The 25,646-nt window shown below is 40.1% G+C and overlaps 1 protein-coding gene across 1 annotated transcript in view; it reads left to right on the top strand.

Annotated features, from left to right (window-relative positions):
* The window catches only part of HK3 (hexokinase 3), a 411,658-nt gene that overhangs the window by 243,709 nt on the left and 142,303 nt on the right, over positions 1–25,646 (top strand). Inside the window, exon 4 of the mRNA XM_044069296.1 lies at positions 2,043–2,185. Within this exon, the coding sequence (XP_043925231.1) occupies positions 2,043–2,185 (143 nt within the window). The remainder of the gene's footprint in view (positions 1–2,042; positions 2,186–25,646) is intronic.

Raw genomic sequence — 25,646 nt, forward strand, 5'->3', positions numbered from 1 at the left:
AGGTCCCAGTGGTTCTTAACTAAAAAGATTACTGGTCTAAAACTCTTTGGCTTTCAAGACAGAAATGAAGTCCTATCTCTGTATTTGGTCTCTTAAAGACTGTTAGATGGAGATCTATGGTCTCTTAAAGACTGTTAGATGGAGATCTATGTCTTGTATTCCATTCCATTAAAGACCTAGCCTTCCTTGATCTCTGACATCTCCACAAGAGAAACAGCTTCACTGACACCTAATCTAAGGATCTAAATTTCCCCCCAACATATAAAACAGGACATAATGGAGGGTCCAGTCTCTGTAATAAACTGCCCTTTTATGTTAAACTGAGTGATACCCTTGCATTATTCAAAACAAATCTTAATGAGTGGAAAGATATCTATAAATTCATCCTTGGTCTGACCTGCTTTACTCTTGTCGAAGCTGGATGAGATACATCATGATGGTGGGTATGGTCATGGTGTCATGACTTACTTAACCCAGTAATTCCTAGAATTTTATGATGGTGAATTTATAACAGGATATTTAATTGGTGTCTCTGAAAGCCTGCATTGAGGTATCAAGGAATCTAACTTAACTTTGTATTGATTACCATGTCAAAATGTAAAGCTTTTAAGGGTAGAACTGCAAAATCATGGAACAGGTTGCCAGGAGGCATTAGATTGTCCAATAAAGATATCACAAGTATGTTAGTTATCTATACGACCCTTAACAAATTTATTCCTGTCAGACCTGGTTAGATACTCTTTAATAGCCCTTCCCATTGTCATGAACCTAACACCTGAACTTTGAAGTTTAAAAGTTTAAACTTCGAAGAATGTACATTCTACTATTCTGCTGGCTGAAGACTTTTGGAAAACAAATTTGCATGGCAAGACATATGAGATATGAGATATAAGATGGTGTACACATATTAGCTTCATTTTCTCTCATCTTTCATCCATATCCATAATTTTCTGCCATAGAAATACACACAAAACCAGATGAACATACATAGACAAACAGCCACACACACACACACACACACACACACACACACACACACACACACACACACACACAAGCGCACGCACACACATGCGCACACACACACACACACACACACACACACACACACACACACACACACACACACACACACGCACACACATATGCACACACACACACACACACACACACACACACACACACACACACACACACACACACACACACACACACGCATACACACAGCATGAAGCACATAGATGTGGTTATCCATAGCAGCAATCTTCTTGACCGGCTATAACTTTGAAAGTACTAAAAGCTGCTACCATCTTAGCAAAAGTGTCTTTACAAAAAGTATGACAAGTCATATCAGCTGCTGCTTCTTCTTTTTTTCCTCAAATATTTTTTTATTTTCACTTAAAATAACATTTACATAATATTTTTAAGTATCATTTTAAACAACTATATACAATATTTACAATAGCCTGACTTTCAGTTATATACACTGTATGTTATTAAATATAGAATTAATAGATCAGTTATCAGAGATACAATATTGATTATTGCAGAGTGTCCAACAAAGCTATAACTTTCTTCCAAGGATTATTTACCAATGGCCTGGGATAGATTTATAATTCTTTGATTTTTATTTCCATCGATGCAGTTGTCTTCAGTAAAGTGTAGAAGCTGCTGTTTCTTTTGATGTGGAATGATGGATCATCTGCATGTTGTGCTGACAGATGATTCATGAGAACATCTTATTCTGATATCTCATGGATGTATGGCACACTGACATCCCATGGTATCATGCCATGCATAACTGCATGTCACACTAATGGCATGTTATGCTTATATCCCATATTTGCATACTACACTGATAACCCATGATTGCATTTTGTGCTGATTAAATTGCAAACAACATAGAACTGATGTCTCCTTCTGCATTGAGTGAATGTAATGTAATATTCTATAATTCTGTGTGACACAGTTGTAACATGCTATTACTCCACATCATGGTATCCAGATATCGATGTGCAGATTAATGCTCTTTTTTGTTACAGAAAGAGGAGATTTTCTGGCACTGGATCTACGGGGGACAAAATTCCGTGTGCTCCAAGTCAAGTTAACAGATGATGACAGTTACAAAGTACAGAGTGAAAGCTTTGAGATTCCAGAGGACATTATGACTGGCACAGGGATACAGGTATAGACCAGTTCTTCCACTAACAGACATTCATCCATCGGGCACCCCTGAAGTTTGAGCAACTCAATGGTCCAATCCACAGCTTACATGTGTGGAATACAAGTGTATAAATCCCTGACGTCTATAGTCAGGAAATTGTAACAACTCTTGAATTCAACCTCATTCATGTTCCTCAAAAATGTCCAAGAATCTTTACATATTTGTTTGATGTTAGACAAATATTTTTGTAAAATGGAATCTACAACTTTCGCACATGCAGATGTGAGAGAACCTCTGCTGTCAACTAAAGGACGCATAGGAGGATTCATAACGTTCTTATGTATTTTGGGAATACCAAATAAACATGGAAGTCTGGGAAAGGAGATAGACATAAAGTTGTACATGTCTTGATTAATTCTACCTTCTAAATATAGATCTTCGATGACATTCTTTATTAAACTGTGAGCTTTATTCAGTTCTGAAATAGAACTTGTGGCATAAGAAGGAGAATTTAACAAGTTAGACATTCTGACCGAGTAATCTGCGTTGTCAAAAATGACAACGCCCCCACCTTTGTCGGGTTTACAAATTCTGATGTCATTTATTTTAATGAAATCAAGACAGTCCCTTTCTACGTGAAAGTCCTTATTGATGTTGTAATGTCCAGCTTTTTTATTTGATGCTAAATTACGGATATCAAGTTCACAAAATTGTTCAAATGTTTTGATAATGGGGTTCAAAGGTGGATTAAATGTACTCAGGATTCTGAATTCACTGGGGGTATTTACAAGAGATTCACCAAACAACATGTTCAAGTTGAGTTTCCTAGTATACCATTTTTAATCAATGATAGTTTTGACTAGGCTCAACCTGCGAGGTGGTACATAAGTTTGCCCTTTAGACAGCAAAGTTATTAAATCAGTTGATACCTCAACTTGTGAAAAGTTGTAAACTGTAAAGTCACCACTAGTATTATGCAAGACTAAAGGTTTAGTAAGGCTAGGAAGTATTACTTTTTCAGCAGAAACAATGTCATCAAGTGCATCTACACAAAACACAGACCTACTATTACAATCTTGACTATTAAACATTACACATGGTTCTACAAAGATAGAACTTAAATCATCAATTAAAACATTGTTCAAACAAACAGCTGAACTGGCCACATGGCCATCTAATTGATCCTCTGTTTTTTTCTTCTGGTTCGCATACCCCGTCTGTTGTTTCGGCCTTGACCCTAAAAAATTAGGATTATTAGATCTTAGATTGTAGTGACCAAAGTGTTGGTCTTGTTGCACTGGTTCGTTGTTGTTAGGTGGAAGTTGAGGTATAGACTCATGATGGCCTGTTAGAAGAGGGATACTCCACTTCCTGTTGAGGTATATCAGAACCAGGATTTTTACCTTTATTGTAACTAGTGGAAACTAAATGTTTCCCATTGTTCCAAGATTGGGACGTAGGGGGTTGAGGATATGCTGACCCTTCTCTGTAAGCTTTCATATCCCTGTCAAGTTTCTTGACTTTATTAGCCCTCAGTTTGTCAAGATAGGCATCAATACTAGAAAAGGTACGGTTGTACTCATATCTGTACCTTGAAAATTCACTGTCCAACTTAATTTGATTGCCTAAGTCACGTACTTGCTCTGAGAGGTCTTCTATTGACACTCGATAGTGCTTACACATTAGGTCTAAAAGTTCCAAGCCTTGCCGGTCAAATAAGGCTATAATATCCAAATGGAATTGGGAATTAGCAACCAAACCTGTTGGGTACTGCCACCGTCTTAACCCTTTAGGAACAATTTTATTTTTGATGCATTCAGTAAGATAAGAAACCTCCAATTGAGATTTCTTCAGTTTAACTAATAGTTTGTCGATGTCTTTCAATTTAACAGAAATATTAGGTATCGCAGGCTCAAAACCGTTATTCAAATGCATGTTGTTATTATCGGAACCAAAAAATGCTGTGTCAGTTAACCAGTTGTTAAAGTTAAAAGTGTTACCTGTTGGTGAGGTAGTGTTATGAAGAATACCAACATGTGGAACACTACCGGATCTAGTAGACTCATTCACCCTGTTGCCAGGATTGTTGTCACTACTGGAAACGTCGTGCACCGTATTTATGGCACTAGAAACTGGAGCTGGTACTCCACAACACGCTGTTTCCCTAATCCTTTGCCCACCAGCGAAACTGGGAAATGGATCGTTGGTTGAAAAAGATCCATTAGACAACAAGTCATCACTGGTCGGTGTTCGGTTACTTTTCTGACCACAAGGTATACTGTTGGCAATACCATTAACAGAAGCGCCACTGTTAGACACAAAATTACCGGTACTCGGACTGCTCACCGCCTCAGGGTTTGTAGAAGCCGGAAGTTGCACTTTCTCAGCGTCAAAGCGACGTTCTAGTGAGTCCAACCGATTAAGCAAATGGTCCAAACGTTGAAAAATGTCCTTGAAGTATGGAGAACTGCTGTTGTGTCTTCCCTTTATAATGGGGATCCACCATAGACCCTGGAAACTATAGACCCATCAGCCTAGCTACTTTTGTGTGTATGATACTTGTCTTTATAAATTACAATATTAAAAACTGCATGCACCTAGACCCTCAGTATTTGGTTTTGCCAAAAGGAGATCATATTTACTTAACTTAGTAAACTTCTTTGGGAAGGCCACAGAGGCATTGATTAGTGGTCACTGGTTCAACATAGCTTTTCTAGATCTTGACAAGGTATTTTTAAATCAGCCCCTATCCTAGAATCATAAGTAAGATTACAGACCTAAATGTAGGCCTGCACATGGTAACGTGGATAGCAAACTGTCTGAAAGATACACACACATATAGTTAAAGTAGCAAGTGCTACCTCAGAAAGCAAGAAAGTAATTAAAAGTGTACCTTATTGATCAGTGCTGGGATCCCTTCTGTTTGCCAAATGGTTATCCGACTTCCAAATCATAAACCTAGTTCTATGTCTAATGAAGTTTGCTGATGGTTGCAAGTTAGATATTACTGGCCCATCACCTCTTGAGACAGTGTCACTACAGCAAAAACTGACCCTCACTAACCAATGGTGTACTGAAAATAGATAAAATTATATGGAAAAAAGCATTGGGTTGTCATATCTGTCAAAAACTATTATTTCCAGTTTACAATATAGCTAGCATCCCATTCCAAATTTATGTAGTATTCAGGGATCTTGGCAACTTGGTTAACAACTCTGTCTCCTTTGCCCACTGCAAAGCATTAGTTGTCAAAAAATCCTTTTACATAGTACAATTGATATCTAAGCGTATCTTATCCAGATCAAACTAAGTTATCATCCCTTTGTACTCTTGTTAATTAGAACATTTATTGAGTGCAATGCCACGTTTGTTATGTACCTGTCCAGACATACTGCATATCTAAAGAGGTCCCAGTGGTTCTTAACTAAAAAGATTACTGGTCTAAAACTCTTTGGCTTTCAAGACAGAAATGAAGTCCTATCTCTGTATTTGGTCTCTTAAAGACTGTTAGATGGAGATCTATGGTCTCTTAAAGACTGTTAGATGGAGATCTATGTCTTGTATTCCATTCCATTAAAGACCTAGCCTTCCTTGATCTCTGACATCTCCACAAGAGAAACAGCTTCACTGACACCTAATCTAAGGATCTAAATTTCCCCCCAACATATAAAACAGGACATAATGGAGGGTCCAGTCTCTGTAATAAACTGCCCTTTTATGTTAAACTGAGTGATACCCTTGCATTATTCAAAACAAATCTTAATGAGTGGAAAGATATCTATAAATTCATCCTTGGTCTGACCTGCTTTACTCTTGTCGAAGCTGGATGAGATACATCATGATGGTGGGTATGGTCATGGCGTCATGACTTACTTAACCCAGTAATTCCTAGAATTTTATGATGGTGAATTTATAAGAGGATATTTAATTGGTGTCTCTGAAAGCCTGCATTGAGGTATCAAGGAATCTAACTTAACTTTGTATTGATTACCATGTCAAAATGTAAAGCTTTTAAGGGTAGAACTGCAAAATCATGGAACAGGTTGCCAGGAGGCATTAGATTGTCCAATAAAGATATCACAAGTATGTTAGTTATCTATACGACCCTTAACAAATTTATTCCTGTCAGACCTGGTTAGATACTCTTTAATAGCCCTTCCCATTGTCATGAACCTAACACCTGAACTTTGAAGTTTAAAAGTTTAAACTTCGAAGAATGTACATTCTACTATTCTGCTGGCTGAAGACTTTTGGAAAACAAATTTGCATGGCAAGACATATGAGATATAAGATGGTGTACACATATTAGCTTCATTTTCTCTCATCTTTCATCCATATCCATAATTTTCTGCCATAGAAATACACACAAAACCAGATGAACATACATAGACAAACAGCCACACACACACACACACACACACACACACACACACACACACACACACACACACACACACACACACACACACACACACACACACACACACACACACACACACACACACACACACACACACACACACACACACACACACACACGCGCGCACACACATATGCACACACACACACACACACACACACACACACACACACACACACACACACACACACACACACACACACACACACACACACACACACAGCATGAAGCACATAGATGTGGTTATCCATAGCAGCAACCTTCTTGACCGGCTATAACTTTGAAAGTACTAAAAGCTGCTACCATCTTAGCAAAAGTGTCTTTACAAAAAGTATGACAAGTCATATCAGCTGCTGCTTCTTCTTTTTTTCCTCAAATATTTTTTTATTTTCACTTAAAATAACATTTACATAATATTTTTAAATATCATTTTAAACAACTATATACAATATTTACAATAGCCTGACTTTCAGTTATATACACTGTATGTTATTAAATATAGAATTAATAGATCAGTTATCAGAGATACAATATTGATTATTGCAGAGTGTCCAACAAAGCTATAACTTTCTTCCAAGGATTATTTACCAATGGCCTGGGATAGATTTATAATTCTTTGATTTTTATTTCCATCGATGCAGTTGTCTTCAGTAAAGTGTAGAAGCTGCTGTTTCTTTTGATGTGGAATGATGGATCATCTGCATGTTGTGCTGACAGATGATTCATGAGAACATCTTATTCTGATATCTCATGGATGTATGGTACACTGACATCCCATGGTATCATGCCATGCATAACTGCATGTCACACTAATGGCATGTTATGCTTATATCCCATATTTGCATACTACACTGATAACCCATGATTGCATTTTGTGCTGATTAAATTGCAAACAACATAGAACTGATGTCTCCTTCTGCATTGAGTGAATGTAATGTAATATCCTATAATTCTGTGTGACACAGTTGTAACATGCTGTTACTCCACATCATGGTATCCAGATATCGATGTGCAGATTAATGCTCTTTTTTGTTACAGAAAGAGGAGATTTTCTGGCACTGGATCTACGGGGGACAAAATTCCGTGTGCTCCAAGTCAAGTTAACAGATGATGACAGTTACAAAGTACAGAGTGAAAGCTTTGAGATTCCAGAGGACATTATGACTGGCACAGGGATACAGGTATAGACCAGTTTTTATTTTAACCACTCATTCACATCTTTTTAAATCTTTCATAGTTTTCCAGGTTATCATATGAAACAGAGTTGTTTGTCTTTGTATGGTAACAGGTCTTCATCAAAAAAATTACTCAGCTGGAGTTACTGCATTTATTTTATAGACTTGCTGGTTTGACTTTTTAATATAGATTAGCTTCATAAAACATATTTAGGACCATGAGACACATCACTGTTCCATTTATAGGATTCATTCTTTGTAGCTGTTGGGACTGTAGGTTTACAATCCCATCATATTTGTAGCTGGTGCAGCATATCAAACCACACATGCTCAATTCCTACAGTTAATGGGAGTACCAGTTTAACATTATTGAGAAATTGAACCATAAAGTCATTCATAATATGGTTATACCATTATGAATATATGCAGAACTCTATTTTCTGCATCCTGGAACGTGTAGAATTTGCTGTTAAGGTTGCATCACAGGAGGTCACAGAGTGGTCCACTAAATAAAAATACGAGTCACATTTCACAGTGGTTCTGGAATGCTCTCTGTTTTACTGCTGCATAGATTCAGAATGCTGAGGCCTGAAATCTTCTGTGAATTTGGGTCTGAATTCATAGAGCAAATCTTTCAACCTGCAGACATTGAAATTAGGTACAAAAACCCTTGAAAAGTCAGGGCATCCAACCAAAAATCTGGATAACTAATTAACAGAAATTTGAATGACAAATAGCACATAACTCTTCCATCTTCTAGTAGAAATGTGGAATATTTACTTATGCTTCTGAGAAATGGAGATCTAAGATGTGTGCCATATTCTGATAAATTATTGGAGATATTAGTGTGTTAGTCATGTAGTTTTCTGTGTACTAGACAAGGTCAAAAACTCATGTGCGATGGGGGGATTCAGAAAATTGTATGAAGGGGTAAATCAAGCATACAAATAGGGATATGCCTCTAAAAATAGGTACATCATGTGCAGGGTTAAATCAGGACCAAAAATAGTTATGTATCTCCAAAATGGGGACAGTTGAGAGGTCTGCCTCAAAGCACCATCTCCTTTAATAAGTCATCCATAAACTATGGGCCACCCAGTTTTCCAGTGCTATGATAAATTGTCACATTATACATCCAAGAGTAACTGTTTCCAAGAGAGCTAGTACACAGACTGAGGTTCTGCACTGATCCAAGATACAGCATACTGGGGGGCCAGATCTAAATGACCCAGTGCAATTGGTTCATTCTCCACAGTATACACTTCTGTCTATATGTATATTATAGGTCAGCAAAGTATGACTCATTTAGCACTGCTTCACTGCAAGGAATTGGGAAAAAACTGTCTCAAAGCATGATAAGTTTTACAATGTGATATTATGACTAGTGACTGCATCCAGGCTTTTTAATATGGAAAAAAATCCAGAGCACTGAGAGAGAGAAAACTGGTTTTAAGAATGTTGGGTGGTCCATTGCTGTTCCTCAATCCATACTGAAAAATTGAAACTTGAGAATATTTGAGTACTCTGTTTCATTCAGGTTTAATACACTACTCAGGATTTACCATGGACAAGTGTATTGTTGCCTGGAACATCATTAAGGTATAATTACATCTTAGAGCAGAGGAGCACAGCACCATTCACAGTCTAATATCTCTATTGTACGGTCTCTGTCCTACTCCCAAGATGTCTAAATTTACTAAAGAACCATACCCTGATCTCTAAATAGACTGCCTCTGAGGTTGCACCAACTCAGAAAAAAAAGTGAAAAGGTGTATTTGCCTTACTTCAGAGTTGGTGTGATCTTAGATGTTCTGTGTATAGGGGGCAAGGTATGAGGACTCTGATTCCTCCTGCAAAAGTGCTGTAAAAATCTATTTTACAGCATACATTTCAATCGTAGCGTTGTTGCCTCACAGTAAGACGTTGTCCTGTTCAATTCTCAACTAGATCGTCTTCTGTGTGGAGACATGTGTGAATGGACGTACCTTCGCTGAAGGTTGTGCGTCAGGGCCGGCAACTCGGCATGTAAAAATCTACTGCCAATCATTAGCGGACTGGAATTCTGCTGTGGTGACCCCTAACCAGGAAAAGCCGAAAGACACAACAACAACAACAACAACAACAACATTTCCATTTAGTTACATGAGATAGAAGTTCACGGTTGTTGATCTGTTCATAGTCTATAGGTCTGGTGTCAGTTATTTCTTGCAACAAGCCAGAAGATTTAAAAATGTTGCATTCATTTATATCCTCAGAGTACTTTGCAAGGCAAGTGATTTAGAATTTAAAAATAACATTGAGATGTTAGTGTTGTAAGTTGTATCTGTAAACTAGTATCTGTAGGATTGCCCTAAGTTCTAACCACAGGCAAAGACAACCATAGCCTGCTGTTGGACCACTGTTTTTCAGTGGAATTTGTAAGTATTTTATTTGCTTTTAATATGTTTCTTTATGTATAGCTTTATATTGGCCCAATGGCTGCTACTGTAATCACGATCTTGCTCAAAACTGTACTTTGAATACTTTAGTGAAGAAAATACTTCAGTAAATAGTTAAGCATGGTATGGGTTGATGGGATGAAAACAAATGTTGTTATAAAGTGCTACAAGTTAGGTTGTAGTAAGTTAAGTCACAACACTAATATACCTGGAGGCCTATACAGATACACCTTTGGCTGCTTATTGGTTTTCTGCAGTTGTTTTCATACAGCCTTTGTCCGTCATCATTCTGAAGATGCTAGTTATGGAAGGCACTGTGTTGTGATTATTGTTACTGCTTCACTATTTCAGAATAGCTTCTCAATGGTTCAAATAGTTTATTCCAGAGAATACAGTGTTGTATGCTACTTCCACCTTTCTGTGTGTCATTAGCAACTGTTTTAAGCAGTGACCAGACTCATTCCCAAAGAACCAATGTTAGATCATTCACCTGCCCTAATTGCCCCTGAGTTTAATGATAATCATGCTGACAGTTTTCATCCACATAAAGAAAATACATCTAACAGCCTTGCCTTTGTATGTATCTACCTTTTGTTACCTAGGTTGCTCATCCAAGTTTACTTTTTTTTTAGGACAGACCCGTTACGGTAATGCTTCACCAAAATACTGTACAAAAAATACAAAACAAGAACAGGGCTGTCTTCAACCGCTCATCTGTTTATGCATTTTCCGATACCCGCTTTACCCTATTCATAGTCTAGGTAGGGAGCCAGTGCTTATCCCAGCATACAGTGTGCATAAGGTGGAGAACCAGGCCTGGATGAGGCAGCCAAACACGAGAGCTCTGAGCAAAGGAAAGCAGAGGCATGTGAAAACACACGGCCATTTCTTTGACAGCTCAGCTGGTAGAATAGTGAACTAATAATTTCAAAGACATTCCTTTGTTATTGGTTTAATTTTAGCTGAAAAGAAGTTGTCTTGTCTGTCACTTTAGTTTAGAAGGTTAGGGCTATAAGCTGCTATCGAACTCCATCCTGTAGTTTTGGCTTTGATTGATGCAGTCTGACTTCAAACAACACGTTTAACAAATAAGTGTTCTTGAGTCACCCTCAAAAATGTACTTGTGCCTAGTGAGCTTATTTGCTTATTAAATAAATAACATAAATAGACACACATGCACACACAGGTGCACACATACACTTATCTATCTATCTATCTATATATATATATATATATATATATATATATATATATATATATATATATATATATATATATATATATATATATATATGGGATCGGTACAGATGCTCGACTGCATCTTTTACCAAATCCCAAATTGATGAGCATACTTGCGCAAAAGTGCTTTTCACCAAAGCAGCACTTTTGCGTAAGTATGCTTGTTGTTCCGGTCATACTACGGTGCGGTAAGGGAAAATTCCTTTTCCCCCACTATAGTGCAACCTCGGAGTGAAAATAATAAAGTGGGAGTGTGTGTGTGGGGGGGGCGCAAGTAGATTTTTTTTTTTAACATACTTTAACGAAAGCGCTTTCACATACACACACACACACACACACACACACACACACACACACACACACACACACACACACACACACACACACATATATTATCATCATCATCATCAGCCCCCTTTTTCCCCATTTTACTACATGGGGTCGTGGTATTGTGTTAACTGTCATCAACTCTCTAGATTCAATCCCACACTCTTGCACTCTTCAGCACTTATGCCTGACTGTCGCAGATCTTCTTTCACACAATCTATCCACCTCTTTGCTGGACATCCTTGTTTCCTCTTACCTTCTTCCTGTCTGTTCCAAATCTTCCTCACCAGATTGTCTTTTGCTTTTCTACATGTGTCCAAACCACCGTAATCTGTTCTCTTTGATCTTTTCTGCAATTGGAGCTACTTTGGCTTCTGCTCTTATGTCCTCATTTCGTCTGTCCCACAGTGTGCATTGTACCACCTGTCTCAGGCACTTAATTTCCATCACCTTTAGCTTCTTCAACTGTTCTGCCTTTACTGCTCAGGTTTCTGTACCATACAGTAGTACTGGTCACACCACTGTCTTGTACACCTTACTTTTCAGCTTCTTTGGCATTCTTCCATCACAGACTATACCTGAAACTCTATGCCAGTTGGCTGCAGCCCCTCTGATTCTAGCTTTGACCTCATCATTCAGACTACCCTTCTCCTCAACCACCCCTCCCAGATACTTGAAGCTGTTTACCTGTTCCAATATCTTCCCTTCTATCTCTATTCTCAGCTTCTTCTGATTTCCTCTTTCTTTCTTTTTGTGATAAGTAGATATATGTACTGTAAGGTATGAAAAAAAAACAAAAGTTTTAGAGAAAAGATAATATTCCCAGGAAGGATAACATAAAGAAGAGGAACCTATAAATACCAAAGACATCAGTGTAAAGTTAAAGGAAAGTGTATAATATCAAAAATATAACAAATATAACAGGCAACTGAACAAAGAACAAAGCAGTACAGAAGCAAAAAGGTAATTAGTTATTTATTTAACATTTGTTAACAGGTAAGTGGGCTGGTTATCAAACTCCTTTTCAGACATATCTTGAGCTGGTATTAGACATATTTTATTAAAGTTGCAAATTCATAAACTGAAAAATATTAACAGACACAAACATTTTTATTTATGCTAATTTTAACAAAGAGATGCATTGGTAAGGAGATATGAGCATACTGTGGTCTTATAACTGAGTCTGAAGAGTTCCTTATGGTGTTCTTAAGGCTGAACAGATAAGTTCCTGAAATTGTCAGGTAAAAGAGAAGTTATATACTAGTACTTAACAGAAAATTTTCATTTATAGTGCTATTTACAATTGCAATTATAAAGGAGTATATCTTGGGTCTTAAAATATCATACAAATCACTGTTTTGTGAACACACAATTTATTTGAAAAATATATCCTTGGTTATTCTGGAAAGGAAAGATGGTATAAACAGAAGTTGGGAAAAAGCTGGCAGGTTATGCAGAGCAGGATATATGTGTGCTGAAACAAAGAAAGGGCTTGGAAGTGGGTGAGAAGAGCCGGCAAAGGGATTCTGGATGGTGGGTATTAAAGTAATGGGATAGAAATCAGTCAGTATGGAGTTCCTGGAGTACAGTCCTGCAGAGATGTAAGATTAAGAATGTAATCTGAAATGAGGTATGTTTGAGAATTATCTTTCAGTGCAGTCAAGGGTGAAAGGAAGCCTGACTGAGTTATATGAACAAAGATGTAACTTGTGTAGTGGAAATTTTGATTGTGACAGGAGGTAAAAAGTTAGAGTTAAGAACCTTATATAGGGTGGTGGCAAACAGAAATGTGGCTCTTTTAGTAATAAGCAATGTTTTGGTCAAAGATGGTGGAATATATGGGTGAATGAGCTGACTGGCCAGTTTAATGAAATTCTAAATTTTATTGGTTGACTTTTTATCAGAAAATCAGTATTATAGGAGAGACTAAGGGCAAAAAAGCAAGAAGTATTTAAGGAAAGGCATATCTTGATTGAGGTATGAGGTGGTTTACTGTCATAAGGTTGAAGCCCATAATCCTGAAATGCATAATCCTGGTAACATAATATAGAAAACCGAAATGATGAAGACCACAGTGTTGAACTTCTGCACTTGCCCCTGTTGCAGGGCCCATGTTAGAACCAGTTCCTGAGTTTACACTAACAGGGATATTTAGTATTCAAGACATTATAGTCTTCAGTGTTTTGGTCTTCTATATTATGTTACAGTGATTATGCATTTCAAAATTGTGGGCTTCATCCTGGTGATAGTAAACCTATATACATATATATATATATATATATATATATATATATATATATATATATATATACATATATATATATATATATATACATACACATATATTTTACATTTGTTTACCGGGAAAGTCCGACTGGACACAGGTCCGTTTTCAGTGGTGGGCCAGGGAGAAAAGCTCCATGAAAATACGCAAAACACAAAGGACAAAACATTCCTATATAATACATTACAGTTCATGAGAGAGAATTAATAGATTTAACATAAATCTTACATACATAAAATGGCAGAGATTAACAATTCAGAGATTAACAATTCACACAGTAGACAGTCAACAAGGTACAGAGTGTAAAATAAAGTTAAGTTTTTGTTTTGTTTTTTCAGCAAGTAAATATCAATGGGATTGGCATGAAAACTGTCTATACATAGCTGAGGTTCTGTGACTTTCCAGCCTGGAGACTGACACGAGCATAGCCAGTTATTTAGATAATGGGGTTTTAAAAGTTTTTTGAAATGGAAGGTGGAGGTGTTAGAGTTTATATGGCTAGGTAGTGAGTTCCAGATTTTGCAGTGGTGCCGGCAATGAGGGATTTGCCAGCATCATTTTTGTGCTTGATGACAGTTATGAGATTTTGGTTACTAGATCATAAGGTTCTAGTAGGAGTATGAGGCTGTATAAATTGGTGTAGTGTTGGGATTTTATCAGGATAGTAGTATAGAACAATGGATAGTTGATTCAGTAGTAGCATATGAGGCAACTCTAGCCAGTTGAGCTGCTTAAGGGATAGACAGTGGTGGGACGTATATGAGCTTTTGGCAGCAAACCTGGCAATCTTGTTAAGGCAAGATTCCATTTTATTTAGCTCTGTTTGTCAGAGATTAGTTAAGATGGGAGAGGCATACAGGAGGACAGATAGAAGATGGGTCCTAGCAATGGTTGCTTTGGTAGATTTAGTGATAAAATCTTTGTTCCCGTAAAGGAGTCCAAGTTTTTTTGTGTACTTTTTTGATGGTTTGTACAATATGGACATTGAATTTCAGGTTATTGTCTATTTCTACCCCTAGCAGTTTGGTGTGTGTGGTTATGCTGATTTGAATGTTATCTTTGGAGTTGATGCAAAAGTTGTTATTTAGGAGAGGTGGTCTGCCTGGGCTGAAGAGAATTAGTTTGTTTTTTTTGGGGATTTAGAAGAAGTTTGATGTTAGTGAACCAAGTTTCAGCTAGGGTGAAGATGTTTTGGGTTAGGGATTGCAGTTCATTTAGGGTAGGGGCGGCAATAATAAGTGTGGTGTCATCTGCATATTGTACTCTTGATGCAGAAGGTAAGGGGGTACGGGCGACACAAATAAGTGTGGTGTCATCTGTGTATTGTACTATTGATGCAGAGGGTAAGGATGAAGAGATCTGGTTGGTAAATTTAGAGAACAGCAAGGGGCCAAGAATGGACCCTTGAGGGACACCTGTGGTTACTGTTAACAGGGGTGACAGTTGGTCTTTCCAGAGAACTGCTTACTGGTGGCCTGATAAGTAGCTGTTGAACCATGATATGGAGCAGAGACCTATTTTTAGGGTAGATAGGGTACTGAGAAGCATACTATGGTTTACCATATCAAAGGCTTTTGATAAGTCTAAAAAGATTGAAGATACAAATAGACCTTTTTTTCTGTGGTAATTAACTATATTGGTAAAGGATAGAAGTACTGTAGTGGTGCTGTGGTAAGGTCTAAATCCATGCTGGGATATGGAGAAAAGATTGTAATTTTGGAGGTACTGTAATAGCTGAGTGTATACTACTCTTTCTAATATTTTGCATAAAGGTGATAGGATTGCTATTGGACGGTAATTGGTGAGCTCTAAGGAGTTACCTCCTTTGTGTAATGAGATAATATGTGATGCTTTCCAAGGGGTGGGTACCTTAAATTCTAGCAGAGACCTATTTATGGATTTAAGTATCTTTGCATTTTTTTCACTTGGAATAGCTTCTGTAGCTTACCCTGAACAAGCTTGAACTGTTTTTTAACTGTTTGCTGCATTATTTTAAAATCTGCACTTAAAGTTACTTTTTAGTCGAATTTGATCGAAAGTTTGTTTGTTTGTTTAATTTAACTGTTGAGGCTGCCCACTAAAGTGTGCTAGCCTGTGTAACTGATTTATCACTGTTTCTGCATTTTCTGTGTGTTTCTATCAAAAAAACAAAAAAACAAAAAAATAATCCTTGTTTTCCCACCTCTCCTCGACTAGTTTAGACCAGTTTACAGGCATTGCTGTATTCTGGGCTGTGGTGTAATTCCTGTGTTGTCCATTACCTTACTTGGATAGAAGGAAGTTTCTTTGCTCACCAGTGGGAGTGGGGAGCCTTGAGCAGCCTACCTGTCCCTGTAGGAAGTGACCTCAGCACAAGAGCTGTAGTAATTGGTTGTTTTGGACCATTTCTAGCTCTTTTGTAGTTCCCTGTTTGCGCAGCGCCGGTTAAACAAGGTTAAACTTCTTCTGGCTCCGCCAAGTCTGCTTTTCAAATTTTCTCTTAAGGAAGCTCTACTCTTAGTATAATCAGACTACTCACTATATTATAAGCCTAGCACTTGTTCTCAATACTTCTCTACTAAATAAACACTCTCGTACTAAGTAAAGCACTACATCTACCTACCACCCCTGTGAATAACCACTTCCCTTAAAGGTACAGCACTCCCTTATACTGTTCTAGCATGTCGAGTGGTAGATTACTGGTGTCCTCTCCAGTTCAGCTGGTCAATCTGGGCATCTTGGGACAATGCTACAATTGTCTCATGTACACAGACAACCCTCTCCTCCTCCCAACAAACACAAATACATGTGAGAGATGCAACTATATAGCCAAACTGGAGGCTGAACTCTCTCAACTCAGGGCTGGCATGACCAGACAGGAGGAGATGGTAACCACACACATAACAATCCCAGTCCCACATAGACCTACCACAACTGCAAACCAAACACATAAAAACACAAAGACATACTTGGAGGCTCTAATAAAAAACTTACCAAAACAACAGAGGCTCCCAAAGCAGACATCCAAAAATCCACCACCTCAAAACAAAACACATGCAACACATACTTCAATAAATCAGTGTGTCAACCAATCACAGCCCTTAAGGCCAAACACCATGCCTGATACACTAGTAATAGGTGACTCTATAGTCAGACACACTGATGTCCCGCTGACCAGGCTGAACAAGGAGAGGGTGACTGTGAGCTGCCTATCAGGAGCTAGGATCCGCCACATAACACACGCACTCAAGTCACTCCAAAGCAAGTACAAATATGACTCCATCATTGTCCATGCTGACGTGAATGACCTCAGACGTACCTCCCTGGACTACATGAAAAGAGACATAGAGGAGCTCTCCGATTATGTAGCCCAGGCTGGTATGACCCTGACCCTGAGCAGCATCTTGCCCTCACCAAGAATGATGCCACAATACAAAGACAAGATGATCAGCTTTAATAATTGGCTCAAGTACTGGTGTCATTCTAAGGGGATCCAATGTCTGCCTGGGATGACATGTTGGACAAGCCACGCTGCTTTGCAAGGGATGGCTTACACCTGTCACCACTGGGCTTCTGGATATTGGCTAAGGCTCTTGCCACCCCCATAGTGCCTTTTTAGGCAAGGCTCAAAAGACAAACCCACCTCCTTAGAAAACAAAAATGGAAAAAAACTAAGGGTAATGCTGCTCAATGCCAGAAGTCTAAATCTCAAGATGCAGGCACTCGATGCACTCCTCAGCATGGAGAACATCGACGTCTGTGCAGTAACTGAAACCTGGTTCAAGGCTCCTGAGAGCACCCCAGCACTACCAGGCTATACCTTGTATCATGCTTTTCTGCCCCAAAACCCGGGCCGAACCACAAAGGGAGGGGGAGTGTCCATATTCATCAAGGACACCCACACCTCCAGGTTAGTAGCAACACATGAAGCATCAGAGACCATACAGGTGCAACTAACCATAGGCAAAACTGCTATACAACTGGTAGCATGTTACAGACCACCCTCCCAATCTCAGGAACCCCACTCAGCCTTCCTGAAGACATTGGAGGATATGAATGTATCACAAAATACCATCATACTGGGAGACTTCAACTACCCAAACATAGATTGGGTACATTATTCTAGCCCTAATACCCTAGCCCAAAGGTTCCTGGAATTCATAAATTCAAATGCACTGGAACAACTAGTCACCTCTCCCATTAGGGGAGATAATATACTAGACCTGATCATCACAAACATGGGGACAAAATGCTCCACACCGGAAGTATACCCCTCACTAGTGAGATCTGACCACAAAGTAATCACCCTGGATATACATATCCCACCTCCACCCCCAGCACAAAAGACCACAGTGAAAAACTTCTCAAAAGCAGACTTCACTCTTCTTAAGACTGAGATGGTATACTTTTAGCCCACTGTGCCAGTGGATACCACATCCCACAATGCCGAATCCTTCACAAATGCTTTCTATGGACATCTCCAAGAATGCATGGATCATGCAATCCCAAATAAATCCAAGTCCCTCTCCACCAAAGGCAAGCGTCCTGTCTGGTGGACCTCAGCCATTAACAAATTGTATAACAAAAGAAGGAAGCTACTGCACGTCAGAGCAAAATCCCATAAAGGGAAGACATCTCTGATCAACATTAGCAGAAAACTACATTCTCTCATAAAAACATCCAAGGCCAACTTTGAGAGAAAAATTGCTAAGGACACTAAAAATAACCACAAAGCCTTCTTCAGCTATGTTAGAAACCTGGGCGGAAACCCTCAGATATGCTCAGAGTTAGTTCACAACAACAAAAAATACACTGAACCCACAGATATTGCCAACATTCTGGCTGACAGGTTCAGTGCAAATTTCTCCCCTCCCTCACCCCCAAAAGAAGAAATACTTATCCCAGCTGAATGTAATCTCCCTGTAATCTCAGATGTCCAAGTGAGAACCGCCCTAAACAAAGCTAAAAACACAGCATCAATGGGACCTGACGGTATCCCGGGTTGCGTGCTACGTGAACTCCAAGAGGAGTATACCCGCACATAAAAATGCTATTTAACCTTAGCCTTACTTCAGGATATGTACCTGAACACTGGCATACAGCAACAGTGGTCCCACTCCACAAAGGGGGTACCTCTACAGACCCTGGGAACTACTGCCCCATAAGCTTAACCAGCCTGGTCTGCAAAGCTATGGAAAGAATCATTATTGAACTCATAAAGAGAGACATAGGGGACCTACAGACACTTGACCCCACCCAGTTCGGCTTTGTAAAGGGCAGATCCTGCCTTTTGAACCTGGTTGACTTTTTCAAAACAGTCACTAGAGCCATTGATGAGGGCAAAGCAGTCCATACAGCCTACCTGGACTTGGCTAAGGCCTTCGACACAATACCCCACTCAGGCATCATAGACAAGCTCAACAGCTTAAGTGTAAACCCTTATGTCACTAGATGGGTTGCAAACTGGCTAAAGGACAGAACCCATAAAGTTAAAATCGCTGGAGCAATGTCAGACTCAAAGCCAGTCACAAGTGGAGTCCCACAGGGATCTGTCCTGGGACTCCTCTTGTTCAGCATTTATTTCTCAGATGTTATAGCAAACATGGGAGGGTTGTGGCTGACAAAGTTCGCAGATGACTGCAAACTAGGCGCCATAGTCGATACACCAGTGGACACATACATCCTACAAAAAGGCCTCACAGAAACGGACAACTGGTGCCGGAGTCACGGCCTTAAACTAAATGCCAAAAAATGTATAGTCATCCCCTTTGGGAAAAACAAAGTACCCACAAATTATCACATAGACAGCAACCCACTGAGTACAGAAAAAGTAATCAGAGACCTAGGGACCCAAGTCGACAGCGACCTCTCATTTGACACCCACGTTGCCAAAGTGGTTAGAAAAACATTCTACCTTGCACACCTCATCATGAAGGGATTCACATCCAGATCCAAGGATGTCATTGTACCCCTATACTCCTCCCTCATCAGACCCATGATTGAGTACAATGCCCCATTTGGTATGTACCTCATCCGGCATTTGCAACAGCTGGAGAGACCACAAAAGTACCTCACCAAGAGGATCAAGGGTCTCCAACATATGTCTTATTCTGCCAGACTAAAGAAACTTCAGCTCTATTCAGTAGCATACCGCCTGCTCAGAGGTGATCTCTGCCTGACGTACAAGGCCATGTCAAATCAGGATCTGATGGACATGCTCCACCTCAAAAAATCCAAATCCATCAGGACCACGAGAGCTAAAGACTTAAACCTCGACACAAGTATGAATAGGACATGCTGGAGGGATAGATTCATAACCCAGAGGCTTCCCATGCTTTGGAACAGGATCCCAGTTCATATTAGGCAGAGCCCCTCACTGACTCTCTTCAAGAGAAATCTTGATGAGTGGATGGGAGATCGTAAGTTTACCCCAGGGGTCACATCTGTGTCACTGCTAGACAGGGGCACAGTAAACTAACTCTATTACATAAGGGGACCTTCATTGTGTCACTACTAGACAGAGGCACATTATTCTAAATTTATTCTGTACATTTTTGTACCATTTCATGGGGTGGCAAAAGCCACATCACTATGGCTAGGCTTACAAATGCCCCAGGGCAGATAGCCTAGTAACAAAACTATGAAACTATGAAACTAATAGAGACAGGATAGGCTATAGCATCAGCTGAAATCTGAAGGAAATCTGCTGGTAGATTGTCAGCTGCTAGTGTGGTTGGTTTAAGTTTTTTGAGGAGTTTGGAAATTGCTTTGGTGGACACGGGGTGAAAGTTGAAATTGTGGGCATTGTTTTGTAGTTGGGGTGTATATTGGTGTGGGGCTACTAGTACTGTTTTGGGCATTGGCGAGGGTCTGGACAGTATCGTTAAAGAATTTGTTAAATTGGGTGGGAGTATTTTCAAGATTATGTGGTAGCACTGGGGAAGGAGTAGTGGATTTACCTCGGTGGAGTATTGAATTTAAAGTGGGCCAACATTTTTGGGGATTTTGAGCATATTTCTCTTGCAAGTTTTTATAGTAGTTAGCTTTGTCCAGTTTGATTTGCTTTTTGGCTTTGTTATGGAGTTCTAGATAGTTTTGCCTCAAATTAGTGATTTTGTTTTTCTGATACTGAATCCAAGTCTTGTTTCTGTCTTTCATTATTGTTTTGGATGTTCACCGTGTTTCACTGTTGCAGTCATTACACTTGGGTTATCCTGCTGGCAGGCTACCCGCAGTCGGCCTGAATTCCAAAGTCTAGGTCTGGCGTCGGTTGCTGTCGCCTCTTCCCTGACGTCAGTGCGCCAGGGGTATAAAAGATGCAGCCGTTTCTTCAGTCTTTCTTGCTGCGCAGTGCCCGAAGCAAAAGCAGTTCGCAAGTGCCGGTCGGCCGACTCCTGAGATTTTCAAAAACGAATTTCAGATCCGAAGTCTTCATTAAAGCTAAGTACCCCATTGGGGAAACTTTTTTCTTGCTCCAGACCAATGTCAGAAAAAGTTAACAATTGTATTTCTTGTGGGAAGCAAATACCTCATAAGGATTTTCATTCTTACTGTATTCCTTGCCTAGGCCCTGATCACAACGTTGCTAGCTGTCGGTTTTGTGCTAGATTTAACCAACGCACTATTAAGCGTCGGTTCGATTTTGCCTTTCATTATTTTGGCCGAAGATTCAATTATATAATACCGTCAGAACAGCCGACAACCGGAGTTTATAAAAAACGCAAGGAAAAAGAAAAGGACAGACATCCGAGGTCCAAAACCGATGACGAGGCTGCCGCTAAGCCAGTCGCCGGTTCGCCGGTTCTCAGTGAGGTGCTTTTGCAGCCCCTGGCGCCTGCTACCTCAGAGCCACAGGCCACTGATGACTCCCACATGGAGCCAGCTAGGCCTCTGGATACTCAAGGTATTGGACTCTCGGAAACTATCCCCTCAGATGGGTCCGGAGCCGTTGAGCAGGCATCAGTTTCTGAGGGTGTTTTCAGACCTACATAGTTAGATGTAAAGCCTACTTCAGCTTCCAAAGCAAAGACTAAAGCAGTACTAAAGACAAAGAAACAAGTACAGCATTCTCCTGGACAGACTACCATGCCTAAAAAACAGATGCTCAAAATGGCCGAAGACCTAATTACCTTGATCAGGGGTTCCCATTCCCCCTCCTGACAAGAGGCCAAGGCAAGAGATAGAATATGAATCATCTGATCAGGTTTCCATTTCATCTGACTCCCATTCTGAACAGGGATACTCTCTTCCTCCTTACGAGGATTCTGATGCTGAAGAATCTATCCCTTCAGCCTCACCGCCTGAGGATTATTCTTTTGGGGAAACCCTGCATACCATGAGGGAGCACTTCCACTGGGAGAGCCAAAACTACTCAGAATCTAAGAAAAGGCTTAGAGATTTTCTTTTACTTCCTCAGCACAGGCCTTTAACTATTCCTCCTGTGTTAGACATTGTAGATGATGTATTTTCAGAGTCCGGACTTTCTCCTGACTCTTTACCTCCTGCCCCTGTTAAACCAGACAGATACTACAGGGTTCCAGATTCACATAAATTTCTTTATAAAAACCCTGCTGCTGATCCAGAAACTATTTCTCAGGGTCCCAAAGGGGTCAAGGCTTCTACTGCAAAAAACCCTATCCCCTCTGATAGAGATTCAAGGGCACTAGACAGATGGGGAAAAAGGTTTACACTTCTGCTACTTTGGCTGTGAGGGCTTTAAATTGTCAATTTCATATGCTTAAATATCAGCAATACTTAATGTCACTGTTAAAACAGAAAATGTTGTCAAATTCTGATTGTGCAGAAAATAAGGAAATGCAGGATTTATTGCATGCAATTGAACAAGTGGGAAAGCATACATTGCAATGTGGTTTTGAGTCTCTGGAGGCCTCTTGCAGGGCTGCAGTTACGGGTTCTGTCATTAGGAGGCATGCTTGGTTAAAGGAACAGAATCTGCCTGATCATGTTAAAGCAAAATTATTAGATGCTCCATTACAGCATGATACCTTATTTGGTGTTAAAGCAGAGGAGGTGTTGAAGAAAATGGAGGACAAAGCTAAATCTATGCAAACAGTAAAGGATTTCCTACAGGTACAGCCACCCAGATTTAGCAGGAACTGGCCTACAAATAATGGGTCCTTTCCAGTGTCAGACAGGCCACAAAGAGGCAGATACAGATGCCCCAGAGGCAAATCACTGCCCCAGGGCTCATACAGGCCTAAACAGTGGGGTGCTTCTACCTCCAAAGGCGGAGAAGACAAATCACAGCCATATAGGAAACAGTCCTAATGACTTTCCTCTGCCAGCACCAAGCACTTATCTTTTGGCAGCCCCCTTAGGGGGAAAACTATCACTTTTTTCTCAAAATTGGCACATGATCACCCAGGACAAATGGGTCTTGAATATAGTATCCCAGGGCTACAGGTTCCACTTTCACACCCTGCCAAGGGCAAAAGGTATGCCAGACCTGCCACACAATCAATGGGCAGAGGCACAAAAACAAATTTCATCCCTCATGGACATGAGGGCCATTCAACAAGTACCACAGCAAGAGCAGGGACAAGGATTTTACTCAAGACTTTTCTTGGTACCCAGAAAAGACAAAGCCTGGAGACCAATACTGGGCCTGTCTACTCTAAACACATTTCTGGACGTTCCAAAATTCAAAATGTTGACTCTGCAACAGCTTCTGCCCATGCTGGGCAAGAAGGCTTGGCTTGTAACTTTGGACCTAAAAGAGGCATACCTGCATATTCCAATCAGACAATCTTGCAGAGGATACCTCAGATTCACAGCTGGCTCAATGCACTACCAATTCTCTGCACTGACCTTTGGCTTATCTACTGCGCCCGGGGTCTTCACAAAATGCCTGGCACCAGTAATTGCTTTTTGCAGACAAAGAGGAATTCAAATATATCCTTACTTGGATGATTGCCTTATTCAAGCAGAGAACAAGGACATTCTATTAAAGCATCTGGCATTTGTAAAAAGATTACTAATTTGCCTAGGGTATACAGTAAACGAAAAGAAATCAAATCTAGTACCCTCTCAGGAGATAATATTCCTGGGTACAAGCTTAAATACAACTGCCCAGATGGCTTATCTCACGCCAGACAAACAAAGGCAACTGACTTTTTACTTCAAAATGTTGGCAACAAAGACCCAGTTATCTGTAAGAAAAATACTGCAGGCTTTGGGCTTCATGGCATCCTGCATTCTGCTAATTCGATATGCCAGACTGCATATGAGGAAACTACAATGGTATCTAAAAAGTGTTTGGACTCAACATTGTCACAGCCTGGAAGCATTAATTACCCTCATTCCTTGCCTGTAACAGGAGTTTTGATGGTGGGCACAAGCCTGTCACCACAACAAGGGAAAGCCACTCACCCTACCCACAGCCAGGCAGTCAATAACAACAGATGCTTCAGATTATGCCTGGGGGGTCCACATGGCAGGAAAATGTATTCAGGGCACTTGGCCCACAAACCAAAGGCATCTTCATATCAATCAAAAAGAGATGCTAGCTGTTCAGAATGTCTTGACAGCTTTCAAGGATCTACTCCATCCAGGACAACTACTGATAAGGATGGACAACACTACAGTCATGTGGTACATAAACAAACAGGGAGGCACTCATTCCTACTCCCTCTGCAGACAAGCCATGATTTTGTGGGACACAGCATTGACTTATCAAGTACACCTGCAAGCACAATTCCTGCCAGGAAAGAAAAATACCCTGGCAAACGAACTAAGCAGAAACCTCATGGATCCCCAAGAGTGGAAACTGGATCCACAAGTCTTCAACATGATAATAAAATAATGGGGATGCCCAGACATAGATCTATTTGCCTCTCCTTACAACTGCCAACTACAGAGATTCTGCACAAGGACTTATCACAAGCAAGCATGGAAAGTGGATGCTCTATCATTCAGCTGGAAAACCCTAACAGTATATACCTTTCCTCATCTGCCTCTCCTCCCCAAGGTACTCCTAAAGGTCAGACAAGAGAAGCCAAAAATGATTCTGATTGCTCTAGACTGGCCCCGCCAGCACTGGTACCCAGTCCTAAAGAGCTTGTCTCAAGGCCCAGCCTGGACATTGCCTCTAATTCCTCATTTACTGACCCAACAAAACAATCAGATCCTGCACAGCCAACTCAGAACTCTCAATCTGGCAGCATGGCAGATAATGTAGCCATTCAGAACACACCTCTCTCTAAAGCAGTGATGGATGTTATTTTGGAGGCCAGGAGGCCCAGTACCAGAAAATCTTTTGCAGGAAAATGGAAAAGATTCTGTGCTTGGAACCGGGCACAAGGAATTGACACGTTTGTACCAAATATTCCTCAGATTTTACAATACCTAACTGAGATGCTGGACAAAGGCCTATCCTTTTCATCAATTAAAATCCATGCCTCTGCCATTTCAGCTCATTACAATACGGAACCACCAATTTTTTCACATCCGTTACTAAGGCAGTACATCAGAGGGGCCAAAAACATAAGACCCCCAAGAAGAGCACCAATACCTGCATGGAACTTCAATTATGTCTTGGAAAAACTCACACTGTCGCCTTTTGAGCCAGCCAATACAGCTGAAATAAAGTTCTTATCTTGAA

The sequence above is a fragment of the Protopterus annectens genome, chromosome 4.part0 (assembly GCF_019279795.1).
Source record: "Protopterus annectens isolate FY-2018-M chromosome 4.part0, PAN1.0, whole genome shotgun sequence".
NCBI lineage: Eukaryota > Metazoa > Chordata > Ceratodontiformes > Protopteridae > Protopterus > Protopterus annectens.